Source organism: Balaenoptera acutorostrata, chromosome 10 (genome assembly GCF_949987535.1).
Source record: "Balaenoptera acutorostrata chromosome 10, mBalAcu1.1, whole genome shotgun sequence".
Lineage (NCBI taxonomy): Eukaryota > Metazoa > Chordata > Mammalia > Artiodactyla > Balaenopteridae > Balaenoptera > Balaenoptera acutorostrata.
In genome coordinates this window covers 39,918,051-39,931,439 of record NC_080073.1, presented here as the reverse complement: position 1 = coordinate 39,931,439, position 13,389 = coordinate 39,918,051, and the positions used below count along the sequence as shown (strand labels likewise).

Below are 13,389 nucleotides of genomic sequence, written 5' to 3'. Positions count from 1 at the left end.
TTATCTCTCCGTGGGGTATCCGGGTCCATGGGACCTCTCATGCCTCCAGTTGAGGGCGCCACCCTCACTCAGGCCTTCCCCCTGAGACCTGGCATGTCTCTGAGACCGAAGGGGCTCAAAGGCCTCCCTTCAACGCTGGGCACGCAGACCTTAAAGGCTGCGAGGTTCCCCTCCCCCGCACATAACACTGGCCCGGCAACAGGCCCGTTCTGCCTGAGTTCTTGAGGAACGCGGTGTCCTGGCAGCTCCAAGTCTGAGAGGCTGGCCGGGGGTCAGTGCTGTCAACGGGCTGAGGGCAGTTCCTAGGGTCGGTTTGAAGGCCAGGGCAAATGCCAGGTCAGAGCTGCAGGCCCTGCGGACTGAGGAAGCCATCATGTTGCTGCCTTGACCAGGCCTTACTCTCAGCACCTGTGCTCATACTTCAGGCCCAACCTCAAGGCGAAGGGACAGAATTCAGGATGAAAGAGAAAGAAACCTGGTCCAAATCTCCAATGAAATGAGATAAAAATAGCCGAATATTCTTGGGGAGGGGGGAGGGGGCAGTGCTCAGATTTCTCCCAAAGGTCAGCCCAGCCTGAATCATTCATAGCCACCCTCCTACCCCCCACCCCCAAACAGAATGAGGCAATAACCATTTTCTATAGAAGTTTATTCCCAAAACAGAGCGCGGCTTCACGGAACAATTTACACAGACAGGAAAAGGAGCCACTGGGCTGGGGGGGGGTGGGACCCTCAGAGAGGGGCATCTACAGAACCTAGGACATAGCAAGGACAGCCCCCTCTCCCCACAGCAGGCCCCTCAACTCTTCAAGGGCTGGGGTCACTCCGGGTAAGGAGAGCTGGGGTCCTGGCTGGCGGGATTTGGCACCAGTCAGTAAAGTAGAACTTTTAATCTCCTTGGAAACTGCCTCCCAAGAGTATGCATGAAGGAGGTGGGTGTCTTCAGGGACTCTCCACAACCCTGCATGGCCACTGTTCCCAGTGGGAAGAGGATGCCTACTCTCGAGGCCTTCTGGGCCTGCTGTTCAGCAGGGGACTCAGGGCTGACCTTTGGCCTGGGAGGGCTAGGGGTTAGAAACCCCTCAAGATGGCCAGGCTCAGGGTCCTCACAGGTGGGTCCTCCAAGCCCCTCTCCCACTTTCTCTACCTTTCACTTGTAAACGAAGGGAAAAAAAACATTCTCAACTGTAAACAAAGTGTAAAAGTTCAAAGTTTTAAATTGTAAACAAAGTTGAAAAATGTTTTAAGTCTTGACCTGTAAACAAAGTAACAAAATTTAAAAGTCCCCAGTTCTGGACATCAGACAAAGTAATAAAAGTGAGAGTTTGTGAACAGGGTCCTAACAGTCATTTTTCCCTTTACAAGGGAATAAAGGAGGGATGGAAGAGTCACTTCCTGCAGCCCGGGTGCCTAGGGCCAGGGAGGCTCCTGTAAACATGGGAGGCAGTGGCACCTACATTCTGAGTCTTTAATTCCCTTGTTTTTGCTCCCCTTGCTCCCCCTCCTACCCCAGCCTTCAGAATAAATTCTAGCGGGGGGCAGTGTCAGGGAATTAAATGGCACCACAGACAACTTTTGTTCACGGCAGGGGCAGGGGCTGTGACCCCTCCATCCACCCTCTGCAGGAATGTCTGAATAGAGGCCTGAGCCCCTCCCCACGGGAGAAAGGGAAGCCTTGATCTGTAAACATGACATCTGCTGCTCCACCAACGCTCCACAGCATCAGTCCTGGGTCATAAGGCAGTAAGTGGCAGGGACTCCACATAATAAACACACACATCCACGGGGAGGGGCGGCATGAGCGAGCCCCTGTGAGGAGGTCAGAGGACCCCTGTTTCCAAGACCAACCCCCAGTCCCAAAAGTTTGGCCTGTGGGACATCCAAGAAAAAGCAAAGACTAATTCTGCACTTTGGGCCCTGACAATATTCAGATCAACCGGGGAATGGGGCGGGGGGAGCATTTACCCCTCCTGTCTGAATCCACCCCAGTAAGATGAGAGGAAAGAACAATTAAATTGCCAGGGACCCAAATGGGGCAAAACTCTGCACCTCTTTCCCTCTGTCCCCCTCCCACTCCCAGCCCAGCCTCAGAACCCCGGGAGACAGAAAAGCTGAAAAATAACAAGCATATTTCTCTGGTTACAAAGGTACAAAACGTATAAAAGTCCTCCCTTCAGCTCCCTCATTCCGTGCACCTGTTACACGCTTGCTCACATGCTCACAGACGGGCATGGGCAGCCAGCACTGCAGCAACAGAGAGAGCTGGGGGGCGGGGGTATAGGAGGCTGCCATGGGGTCAGCCCCCAACTCCTGGAGTCTCTTCTGTTAGCCCAAATCCTCCACCGCCCTCGGCTGGTCCTCATCTGCACGTCTGCCCCTCAGGAGTGACCCTCACTTCTGGGAACTCTGCAGAGATGAATGTGGAGATCGAAGGTGGTTTCTGAGAGTCAGGTGCCTCTGGACTCCCCCACCAAACCGGACCTGGGTCACCTCCCCCATCACCTTCGCCTCTCAGTCCCTAGCGTGCTTATGCCCATTCTGGGGTTCTCAGAGCCCTTCACCCATTCTGGACCCCCAGACTCACCAGCAAGGCCCCTTGGCTGGCCACCTATGTCTTTCCTCTAAGCACTTAGTGAGCACCTACTATGTACAGACTCTGTTAAGCACCTGACAGATTTTGTCTCAAAAATCTCCACACGGGGCTTCCCTGGTGGTGCAGTGGTTGAGAATCTGCCTGCCAATGCAGGGGACACGGGTTCGAGCCCTGGTCTGGGAAGATCCCACATGCCGTGGAGCAACTAGGCCCATGAGCCACAACTACTGAGCCTGCGCATCTGGAGCCTGTGCTCCGCAACAAGAGAGGCCGCGATAGTGAGAGGCCCGTGCACCGCGATGAAGAGTGGCCCCCGCTCGCCACAAATAGAGAAAGCCCTCGCACAGAAACGAAGACCCAACACAGCCAAAAAAAAAAAAAAAAAAAAAAAAAAAACCTCCACACCTCAAAGAGTTTGCTACCATAGACATACTTTGCAGATGAGGAAACTGAAGCTCAGAGAGGTCAAGTGTGAGTCCAGAGCCTGAACCACTGCTCAGTTACCCCAGCCCTCCCCCAACAGTCGGACCCTAAGGCTAGGCTGCAGGAGGACCCAGGTGGTGCTCACAGCTCCCTCTCATCCCCACCTCAGCATCCTTCCAGAGCCCTGGGTACCAGGCCCCAAAATCTCCTGCCCCTCTCTCCTTCCTGTCTTCTCCCCCATCTCTGCTCAGGTTTTTTGTTGGTCTCCTGCCCCAACCCCAGGGTCTCCTTCCCTCCACCTACAGAAAGCCTTCTCTCACCCTACAGACCTCCACAGAGCCTGACCTAGCTGTTCCTCCTTCTTAAAACTCAACTCTGCTTTTGGCTTCCAAGACCTGGTAATTCCTGGTTCCTCCCCACTCCGTCTCTGACTCCTGTACCCAGCTGCTTCCCAGGTATGTCTGCCATCCCCTACTCTGAGATGCACCAGGTCCCAACTCAATTCCTGTGTGTCCTACCCCACAGTGCCCACAGGCAGGAGGAACATTGACTGAAGGAGTAGGTGAATGAATGATTTACTCTCAAAGTAAGTTCTTCAGCCTGGCATGTAAGGCACCTACATCCTGGCACTACTTCTGGTCCCTCCTGATCCCATACTACACCCTAAGCAAAGCCTCCCAAGCAAAGCCTCCTCACCTCCCTGCCCCTTCCACATACCAGGCTACCTCCCGCTTCTAGGCCTTGGCTCCTGCCTTCCCCCCTCCACTAGCTCAAGCCCTTTGGAAGGCACCTCACTCTCCTCCTTAGTCCAGGAGGTGCAGGCCCCAGTTATACAGCCAGCAAGTTCTTGCTAATCACCCCATTCGCTGCCAGATTTCTGCCCTCAGGCTGTGGCGCCCCGGCTGCGCAGTGCCTGGGGTAGCCCACGCTCTCTGCCAAACCCCACCCCATTCTGTGGCAGAATACAGGGTACGGTGCATGGGAGGTTGCCCTAAACTGATGGGGGTCTGAGCAGGTGGCCAGACCCTGCTTACTCTGAGTCAGGTGACAGCTCCGAGATGCTGTGGGATGTGGCAGAGCGTGGCGTGGAGGGCCCAAGCGCAGAGGCTGTGGCAGAAAGTGTGGCGGTAGTATGAGGGCCCGAGGGTGTGCTTGAGGACTGCACGGCAGAGGAGAGAGCTGAGGAGTTGAAGGAGGCGAGGATGGAGGAGAGAATGTCCAGCTGTTCTGTGGAGGGGCCGTGGCTAGGGCCACTGGCTGGGTCTCCCCTAACTCTGAGCAGCTGTGGGGGTGGCCCAAGGCCTTCTCGCGAGGGGTGCCGGCTAGGCACGTGGTCCAGCCGCTCCCCTGAGTTCGAGCTCCTGGACAGAGAGTCCAGGGGCCGGGATGGCAAGAGGGGGTCCCTTGAGAGTTGCCGCTGGGGAGACAGGGGCAGAGGTGGGGGCTGTGGGTCAAGGTCCCGGGCACCATGGGGTGGGGGCAACGTGCTCAACCACTCGCAGGGCGCCCCTAGGTCCAGAGCATCGCGTGACCCAAAGCGGCCAGCCACGGCACCAGGGTAGTCCCTGGGTGGCTGCCTCCGTGGTAGGGTGCTGCCCCGATCCCTGGGCTCCAGGCGGCCTGGCACGGCATCCAGGCGTTCCTGGGAACCTGGCCGACTCAGGGGACGCAAAACAGGGGCAGGGGCCTCCTCCAGTCGTTCACGGCTCAGCTGCCGCCTGAGGAGCAAGTCCAGCTGTTCTCGGGAGGAGTAGCGGCTGGCTGGCTGCGAAAGGCTGCCAGTGCCCCCTCCGGCATAGATGCGACCATAGGAGGCAGCTGGTACAGCACGGTGGCCCAAGGTGGCTGCACGGCACCAGGACAATTCAGGGGTGCCCCGGGTCTGTGGCACCAGCGGGTACTGCAATCGGTTCTTCAGGATGCCTGTGGGAGGAACAAACGGGGGACAGTGTGTGTATGGGGGCCAGGAACTCTCTGGGTCTAGGGATGCAGCAGCCTCTGGAATCCCTGTGACACAGGGTTGGGGGCAGAAACCCTCTGGGGAGGGGGTACAGAGGCCGTTCCTGGGAATCCCAGAGAGGCTGCGGGATAGGGGTAAGAGTGAGGCAGTAATCCCTGGGGTCAGGACAGAGGCAGTCCCCGTGGTGCAGGGGTAGGGGCAAACCTCTCCCCAAGGTCAGAGGAGGGGCAGCCTGCAGGTCCTGGTAATGCAGGCCAGGGTCAAAGAGGCAGGAATCCCCAGGGTTGGGGCAAGAGCAGTCCCTGGGGTCCCTGTGATGCAGGGGTGAAGGGAGAAACCCCTTGAGTTGGGACAGGGACAACCCCTTGGGGCCCCTGTAAAGCAGGATAAGGCGGCAGAAACCTTCCAGGTTAGAGCAAAAGTTCTGAGATCTGGGGCAGAGCAGCCCCTATGGTCCCTGCAAAGCAGACTGGGGTTGGGGAGGGGGAGGAATCCCCTGGGTTGAGGCAGGAGTGGCCTCTGGGGTCTCCGTGGTGCAGGCCAGGGTATGCGGGACAGGCAATTCTCAGGTCAGGATGAGGCAGTCCCCTGGGACTGTGAAGCAGCGTAGAGGAACAGAAACCCCCATAACAGAGCGAGAGAAGCTCTCAGGATCCCTGTGAGGCTATTTGGATTAGGAGGATGAAATCCCCTGGCTCAGGGCACGGGCAGTCCCCAGGGTCCTTGAGGCACAGGCCAAAGTCAGGGATCCATACCTTTTCTCTGGCGCTGGGCCCGACCCAAGGAGGTTTCATCTCCACTGGTCAGGGCCAGGTCCGGCTGGTTGTTGTTGGCTGCGTCCTTGCTGGTGTCCAGTCCCAAGCGCCTTTCAGAGCCCCAGGTCTGCAGAGCACAGGGAGCAGCCTCACATTCCCCCAGGGCTGGCCAGTAGGACAAGAGATCATTGCCATCCACATCTGTGGAGCCAGGGCAGATAATAGGAGTCACCCCAGTGACTCACAACCCCTGTGAACCAGACTCAGTGGCCCCCTAACCCTAATGACTCCTGAAATCTGGGTCTTTCTCATGGAGCAGAGGTAGGAATAGGAGAGTGTCTCTCAGAGATCAATGGAATCATCCAGTGAGGGCGATACTGATAAGCTCCCCCTACTCTTGACTGGAGGTGGATAGAGCCTGGAGGTGGGGGAACCTGATGGCTGAGGGGTCAGGAAGACCAGGCTGAACCACAGCCCTCAGGGAAGAGGAGGGGCTGGAGAGATGACATGTCACCCTGTAACATCCCTGACCTTGTTCTTCTGTTGCCTGGGCCGCTCCTGGGTCTCTAGCCAGCAGAACTCTGCTGGGAGGCTGGATGGGGATAGGTATGTGGGGGCCCAGTGATGACCCCAGCTTCCCAATAAGTCGGTCCCAGGAATCTTCAGGGGATAGCAGGCTTTCTGAGTCACACCAAATGGAATGTGGGGTATCTCTTGGTCGCCCATGGGGTCAGAGGGCCCCATCACCTTTGGGGTGTGTAAGGAGCCTCTCACTCTGGGCTGCCCGGCGGAGTGGACGCTGGAAACGCCCCCGCGTCCGGCCATTGTCCTCACTTTCTGAGGATGGGATGGACAGACTTCTCTCCTCCTCCAAGGACAGGTCACTGTCAGAGTCAGAGTCTGCGCCTGGAGTTGGGAGATCAGGAGGAAGACACAGTGGTGGCCAGGGGAGGTGAGGGACTTGGGGGTCTTGAGGAAGGCTATGGCAAGGGGGCTGGGGCCTTGGGGAGAGAGCTTGGAGTAGGGGTAGGGACAGAAGGGCTGGGACTTGCCAGGAGAACCAGGCCTGGGCGGGTAGATGCTTCCTGGGGCCGTGACCTCGGGGGAGCTCACCCCAGCATAGTCAGCTGCTGCTCCCAATTTGGGGCAGAAGAATGAGGAATGGTGGAGAGACCCTCTACCTCCCTCCTCCCTGGGCCAGGCTCCCACCTCCACCAGCATCTCGATGGAACATGGCCACGTCCAGGTCAGTGGGGCCAGCGTGAGCCTGGAGGCCGTGGTCAGTGTGGTCGGCAGCCGAGCCATGTCGAACCAGGACATTGTCCCTGGAAATGCAGGAGCCCCCCCATCAAAGAGGGATGTGATGGGGTGCTTTGGAGGCAGGTGTGTCCGTGAGTAAACAGTCAGGTGCATGTGGAACGGCTCTGAAGGCACCCCTGGGTGTGTGGCAGGAGGTATCTGGGGCAGAGGCAGCAGCAGAGGCCCAGATGGCCGAGATGGGTGGACCCACCCCGAGGACCTGGTAATGCCAACCCGTGGTAAAGTGGGGCTGGTCTGAGCTGTGTGCCCCGTCACGAGGAGGCCCCTCCCCTCACCTGAGGTAGCTGCGGCCCCGCTGGCTGTCTTGGTCCTGGGTCCGGCCAGAGCGGGCACTGCTCACTGAGGAGATGGTGGAGGCACCGAGAGTGATGCGGATGAGGCCGCTCTCCTCGAAGAGGGCCGTATTGTTGTAGGCCCCGGGGCCCTGGGGAGGCGGTGAGGACAGGAGTGTGAGCCAGCCTGGAGAAGCCTCAAACCCTGGCCTCCCGGGGCCCCCACCCTGACTCCCTGGCCCTGAGAGCCCCTCACCGTCCCAGGCGCTGGCCTGGCCTCCTCGGGCGCTGCCTTCCTGCCCAGACAGGCTGGTGTCCAGGCAGCCCGAGCATCTGTGTTCAGGACACAGAAGAGTAGCAGCACTGCCAGGCCCTGCGGGTCAGCAAGGATCATTGAGGGGATAGTAAAGGTCAGTGAGAGGTCAGAAATGAGGCAGAGGTCAGAGTAGGGCCACAAGGGGGTCAGCTAGGGCTGGTGTAAGTCACTGTGGGTCAGCAAGTGGGATCGGTCATTGCAGATTAGAGTGAGGCAGTGAGAAGCCCAAGGGGGGACCCAGTAAGGGAATCAGGGAAAGTCAGCAGAGGCAGTGAGAGGTCAGAGCGGCATGAGTGACTGGGGTCAGTGAAGGTCAATGTGGACCAGCAAGCGGCCAGGAGCCTCAGCACTGGTGAAGGTCAATCCAGGATCAGCAGTCGTCTGGTGTCAGTCATCAGGTGGGAGTCAGCTCTAGGCCTGGGGTCAAGGCCCTGGGCCCCACCCTACTGAAGCCCCACCTGGTCCAGGGTGAGGGAGGGGCACCAGAGTTACCTGGAGCCCACAGAGTCCGGCGTGGAGGTAGTGGAAGGCCAGGATGCTGTGGTTGACCGCCAGGAGGCCAAAGAGCCAGGAGGCACTGACCAGTAGAAGGAGCAGAAATGAGCTGCGAAGGGTCCTGCCACGGGAACGTGAAAGGATACAGGACATGTGTGGGTCACACAGGGCTCACACGGGAGACATGGGAGGACACGCAGGGTCACGAAGAGGACACACAGGGGACGTGGAGGGAAGGAAACTCCCACAGAAACATGGAGGTCTCAGGAGGGCACTAGGGGAGTCTGGAGGTCACAGAAAGAACCAGGAGAGTACTCAGGGAACCATGAGGGGACATGGGGAAAGCAGACTGGAAGCGGGGGGTGGGGCATAAGAGAAAGCATGGAAGGTAGGTGGAAACGCACGGGGCAAAGGGCAAAGTGAGCCACCCAGGCCTTGGGAGATACTGGAGAGACAGCAGGGCACAGACAGACCTGTGGGGCCAGAGTAAGGCAAGGGTGCCAGAGAGAGACTGCAGGCCAGGGCAGATGTGACTTCATCCCCCTACCCAGAATCTGGGGCCCAGCCTGCACCAGGGACGCTCTGGGAACCCCCAAACCCCACCCAGGAGAGGGCTGCCATTCTGAGAATCCCCCACTTCCTCCAGCCAGCCAACTCACAACGCAGAGGTCTTCTTGGCCTCCCTCTGTCCAGTGGAGCAGGATGTTCGGGCAGCAAGGAGAAACATGGTCCCATTCATCTGGACCCGTGGCCAGACATGTGGAACAGGGGCAGGGCAGAGAGAGACAGAGATAGTGAGAGAGACAGAGAGACAGGGACAGAGAGACACTAAGACTCACAGAGAGAGAGGCAGAACCAGTGAGAAACATACGCAGACACACAGACACACACACACAGACACACACACACACACACACACACACATACAAAATACATAAATCAAAAACAAAGAGAAACAGAAGAGGAGGACTTCCCTGGTGGCGCAGTGGTTAAGACTCCGTGCTCCCAATGCAGGGGGCCTGGGTTCGATCCCTGATCAGAGAACTAGATCCCACATGCATGCCGCAACTATGAGTTAGCATGCCACAACTAAGGAGCCGGTGAGCCAAAATGAAGGAGCCTGCTAGCCGCAACTAAGGAGCCCATGTGCCACAACTAAAGGAGCTGGGGAGCTGCAACTAAGGAGCCCGCCTGCTGCAACTAAGACCCAGTGCAAATAAGCAAATATATTAAAAAAAAAAAAAAAAGAAACAGAGGAGCTTAGAATCGTAGAAAAAGTCAGAGATAGGGAACCAGAGAGGGACTGAAAGATGGAGGTGGAGAGAGAGACAGAGGTAGGGAGAGGAAGCCGAGTCTCTGACCCCACACCTCCCATCTCCATGCCAGTTGGGCAGGAACAGAAATGGAGGCCAAGCCCAGGAAGCCTGCAGACTGCCACCTGGCACCCCTCAGCTGATACCACCACACCTGCTGCAGGGCCACCTCCCGCTCCCCCCCACCAAGGGGAGCGCAAGGTGGCACTGAGTGGAGGGCACTCACCACGATGACAAGGACGACAGGGCCTGCAAAACTCCAGATGAGGGGCTCGTGGATCGAGATCCAGCAGAAGTCAGGGTTCCCGTAGCCCTTGGGATCCAGGCCGACAGCCAGGCCTGTGGGGGAGAAGAGATAGGACAGAGGGGATGTATTCTAGAGCTGCTGACGCTCTCACGTATGGGGAGAAGCTGGGGTGGGGGCAGAGCAGGCTCCTCCCTGAGCAAATGGCAAGGGGGATTGAGGTTGGGGTCATGATCAGGATTGGGGGCAGGGGCAGGGGTCAGGCCATGTGATGGATGGAGGTCAGAGGTCACAGGCCTGGATGAGGCCAGTGAGCAGGGCCCTCACCCAGCAGCACAGCAGGGACGCCCCAGCCCAGGGCGTGGTAGAAGCGCATGGCGCCGCGGTCCACATTGCGTGGCTCGACCTGCATGCGGTAGAGGTGCAGCCCCTGCACGAGGAGCCACGCGAAGGTGCTGAGGAAGAAGTAGTGCAGGAGGATGGCAACCGCGGTGCACAGCAGCTGAAGGCAGGGTTGGGGGGCGTCAGGACCTCTCCTGCCACGCCCCACCTCTGACCCCTAAACCACTGCACCTTACCCCAGCATCCTGTCCCAAACCCTGGCCCCAACCTGAGCGCCCCTGATCTCTGACCCTGAACTCTGGCCCCAGGCCTTCCTGGGCCAGGTGAGGTCATCAGGACACAGGTCCCCTGGCCCTGACCCTGCACCTGGTTTTGGGTCCTGTGGATCCCCAGCAGGAAGAGGAGCTCTGCCACTCCCAGAGCAGCAGCCACATTGGCATGGATCCCACGCATGTTGGACTTGAGGCTGCGCAGGCTCAGCAAGACGGCCGCGGTCAGCAGCAGTGCGGCCACAGACACTGCTATGACCACGTGGGTGAACACAGCCAGCAGCTCCAGGTCACCCTCCAGCCGCTGTGGGGACAGGGATGGTCAGTGGGGAATTGGGCACTCCTGCCCTTTGACCCCCCCACTTCCTCAGGACTCTGAACACAGCCCCACCTCACGGGGAGAGGCATCCATGAGGACCCCAAAGGTGCCCGTCCGGCTGCAGCGACACCGTGCGTGGGACCCGTTCCTGTGCACCAGCTCACAATCCCGTGCTGTCCACATGCCGTGCTGGTCCGCCCTGTGGCCACAGGGCAGTCAGAACTACCATCCCCTCTGGGGAGTGCCCCATCGCCAGGCAGGGGTTTGTGAGAGGCAGTGGGAGGGGCCGAGGGTGCCTGGAGTTGGGGAGCAGCATTCCTCATGGGTCTGGGTGCACAGGGGGATTGGTGGGGGCCCCAGGGGCAGGCTGGGCCTCCCATGGGCTACCAGGGGGACCAAGGGTTTCCAGAGTGGAGGTCCTCACGGGCCAGGCGGGTCCCACTGCACGCAGATGGCCTTGCTGCGATTCGCTGTCTGTAGCAGGCGGAACTCCAGGCTGATCGGGGACTCTAGGACACCCCTTAGGAAGTTGCGTCCATGGAACACAGCCACACTGACCACCGGGGAGTTCATAACAGGGTTCTGGGGAAGCCTGAGGAGACAGCCCACCTGGGCTTGGGCACTGCTGACCTCCCCAAGCTCTGGCTGCCCACCTCACTATCTTCATGTCGCTTGCCATGGCCCACCCAGAGTCTGAGATGCCCTAGAGTGGATGCTGTTTCTGAGAACCCTTTTAGCCTCTGCTGGGCTGCTTCAAGACCAGGAGTCCATGGCCTGGTTCTGCAGAAATGCAGCTGAGAGGCTTCGGACCCACTGCCCACACTGGAGTATGAAGCCCAAGCAGCTACAGACTTTGCCTCTCAGTACCCTCCCTTCCACCCCCGGCTGACCTCCTTCAGTCAGCCCATCTTTGCCTATCTCCATCGGCCAGTTTGCCTGTCTGTCTGGCTCCTGTATCCTTTATGTGCCTGGCCCCAGCTGTGGCTCTGTGTCTACCTCCTCATTTGCACAACTGCCCAGAACATGATTCACATGGAGCCCAGCATGGACAAGGCTCCCAGAGTCATGGGCAGGAGCCTCTCTGTATGATTGTGAACCTGCTCATTTGTCCACCAAAAAAGGGGGTGCTAGGCTGGGGAGAAGCTTGCAGGAAGCCCAAGGGTGAGGAGCCTGGGAGTAACTCTACTCATACCTGGTGCCCCGGCGCTCGGCCTGGAACTGGGCAGGGAGCAGCCCCCCTAAGGTGCGGTAAACCAGGAGGATGACGATGGAGATCCCAGGCTCAGGCTCGGGCTCTGGGGGGGCCGGTGGGGGGGCCACACTCGAGGTAGTGGAGTTCTCCATGCTGCTGCCACTTGTGGACAGAACTGCCAGAGGAGGGGGAGGAGTCACTGTCAGTGACCTCTGACCCCAAGCACCCACAAACGCAGCTCTGAACCCAACCCAGCATCAAGCATGGGAATCTCTTCCCTTTGCAGGTCCAGAACCAGGGTGGGTGCAGAGAGCAGGAGCCCATGAAGGACACATGGGTCCCCCCAGCACTGGATCCTGACTATCAAGGCCTGGGCGAGGTCACCTGTGGTGAGGGGGAGGGTCTGGCAAGGGGAGGATTGACAGGAGGGCGACATGGCATCTGGCTTGGGGGGCAAGGAAACAGGATCTGGCCCAGGGGTCACCCCAGGGCTCTTACCTTCAGGTGGGGACGGCCGTGGGGCCTGGGAAGGCAGCAGCACGTGCGTGTGAGGATCCCAGGCATCCTGGCCCCGGAAAAGGTTGCTGTGGTAACGAGGGTAGCGACGGGTCCCCCGGCTGGGACTGGGGTGCTCCACGCGGTCAATGCTGAGCACTGCCCGGGAGGAAGAGGGGTGAGACCCATCAAGGATCTCCTCCCTGTGCTGAGGGTCCCACTCCCTCCTCCTCCTATCCTGTACCCAAGTTCCACAACCCATAGCCTCCTTGCTACCAGCGCAGAGCCTGTCCCTGCAAAGCACTGAGGGTGGCAGCACAGCCTCCTGCCACTAATGTTGACATCAATAGCCCCCAGCCCCTCAGACCTCCAGGTCCTTGCCCTTTCACGGCCCCCTGCCCCACCCCACCCTACCCTCCACATACTGATGTTGGGTGTCACCAGCCCCACGGGATTCAGGTACGTGAGTTCCATATTCCTCGCGAGCGTGGCTGCGTACTCCTCCAGGTGCTGCACCAGCCCGGCGCTGCCTGGGGAACCCCCGGGGGCCCGCTGCCCCAGCACTGCCCACAAGTCCCCGGTCTCTGGAGCAAGCAGTGCAGAGCCGGCCCACAGCAGATTCTGGGAGGAGGGAGGTGAAAGTGGGCCCAGCCAGGTGAGGATGTGTGAGGGGACAGGGCATGCCTGAGGGGTCTGGCCAGGTGCTCAGAGAGGTCCCAGTAGGTAAGGGTATGGCTCTGGAGGGGACAAGGGGAGAGAGAGAGAATCCAGGGCCTTCACTTCCCCGGGGTCGGGAGGGGCCTGAGCAGAGGGGCGGGGGTCAGGGCCAGGAGATAGGGAGCCCAAGGTGTAGCCCCACCTCATTGAAGTGGGCGTCTTGTGTGGCTGTCAGCCCGAAGCCCTGCTGGTGACTCTCAAAGGCCAACAGGTGGGCCAGCAGGCGGGCAGTGACTCGGACATCTTGGCTGAAGTAGTGGTCAGTGTGGCCAGTCACCTCCCGTAGCCTCTGAGCCAGCTTCTTAGCCTCCACCGTATCCAGGACTGTCTTGTTCAGCTCTAGGCCATCCAGCTGCCAGGACAA

At 59.3% G+C, this 13,389-nt stretch overlaps 1 protein-coding gene across 3 annotated transcripts in view; it reads right to left on the bottom strand.

The window, feature by feature from the left end:
• Positions 1-330: 330 nt before the first annotated feature.
• The window catches only part of CELSR3 (cadherin EGF LAG seven-pass G-type receptor 3), a 28,065-nt gene continuing 15,006 nt past the window's right edge, over positions 331-13,389 (bottom strand). For 2 of the 3 annotated variants that reach the window (XM_007168788.2, XM_057554470.1), the window contains 18 exons: positions 13,168-13,377; positions 12,734-12,929; positions 12,312-12,467; positions 11,814-11,988; positions 11,046-11,213; positions 10,694-10,820; positions 10,400-10,606; positions 10,019-10,193; positions 9,674-9,786; positions 8,794-8,873; positions 8,132-8,255; positions 7,580-7,696; positions 7,327-7,475; positions 6,941-7,056; positions 6,479-6,637; positions 5,732-5,932; positions 4,051-4,939; positions 331-2,406 (listed from right to left, as the gene is read on the bottom strand). In XM_007168788.2, the coding sequence (XP_007168850.2) occupies positions 2,379-2,406; positions 4,051-4,939; positions 5,732-5,932; positions 6,479-6,637; positions 6,941-7,056; positions 7,327-7,475; positions 7,580-7,696; positions 8,132-8,255; positions 8,794-8,873; positions 9,674-9,786; positions 10,019-10,193; positions 10,400-10,606; positions 10,694-10,820; positions 11,046-11,213; positions 11,814-11,988; positions 12,312-12,467; positions 12,734-12,929; positions 13,168-13,377 (3,390 nt within the window). In that variant the 3' untranslated portion in view covers positions 331-2,378. The remainder of the gene's footprint in view (positions 2,407-4,050; positions 4,940-5,731; positions 5,933-6,478; positions 6,638-6,940; positions 7,057-7,326; positions 7,476-7,579; positions 7,697-8,131; positions 8,256-8,793; positions 8,874-9,673; positions 9,787-10,018; positions 10,194-10,399; positions 10,607-10,693; positions 10,821-11,045; positions 11,214-11,813; positions 11,989-12,311; positions 12,468-12,733; positions 12,930-13,167; positions 13,378-13,389) is intronic. The other variant, XM_057554471.1, reaches the window with a different exon arrangement.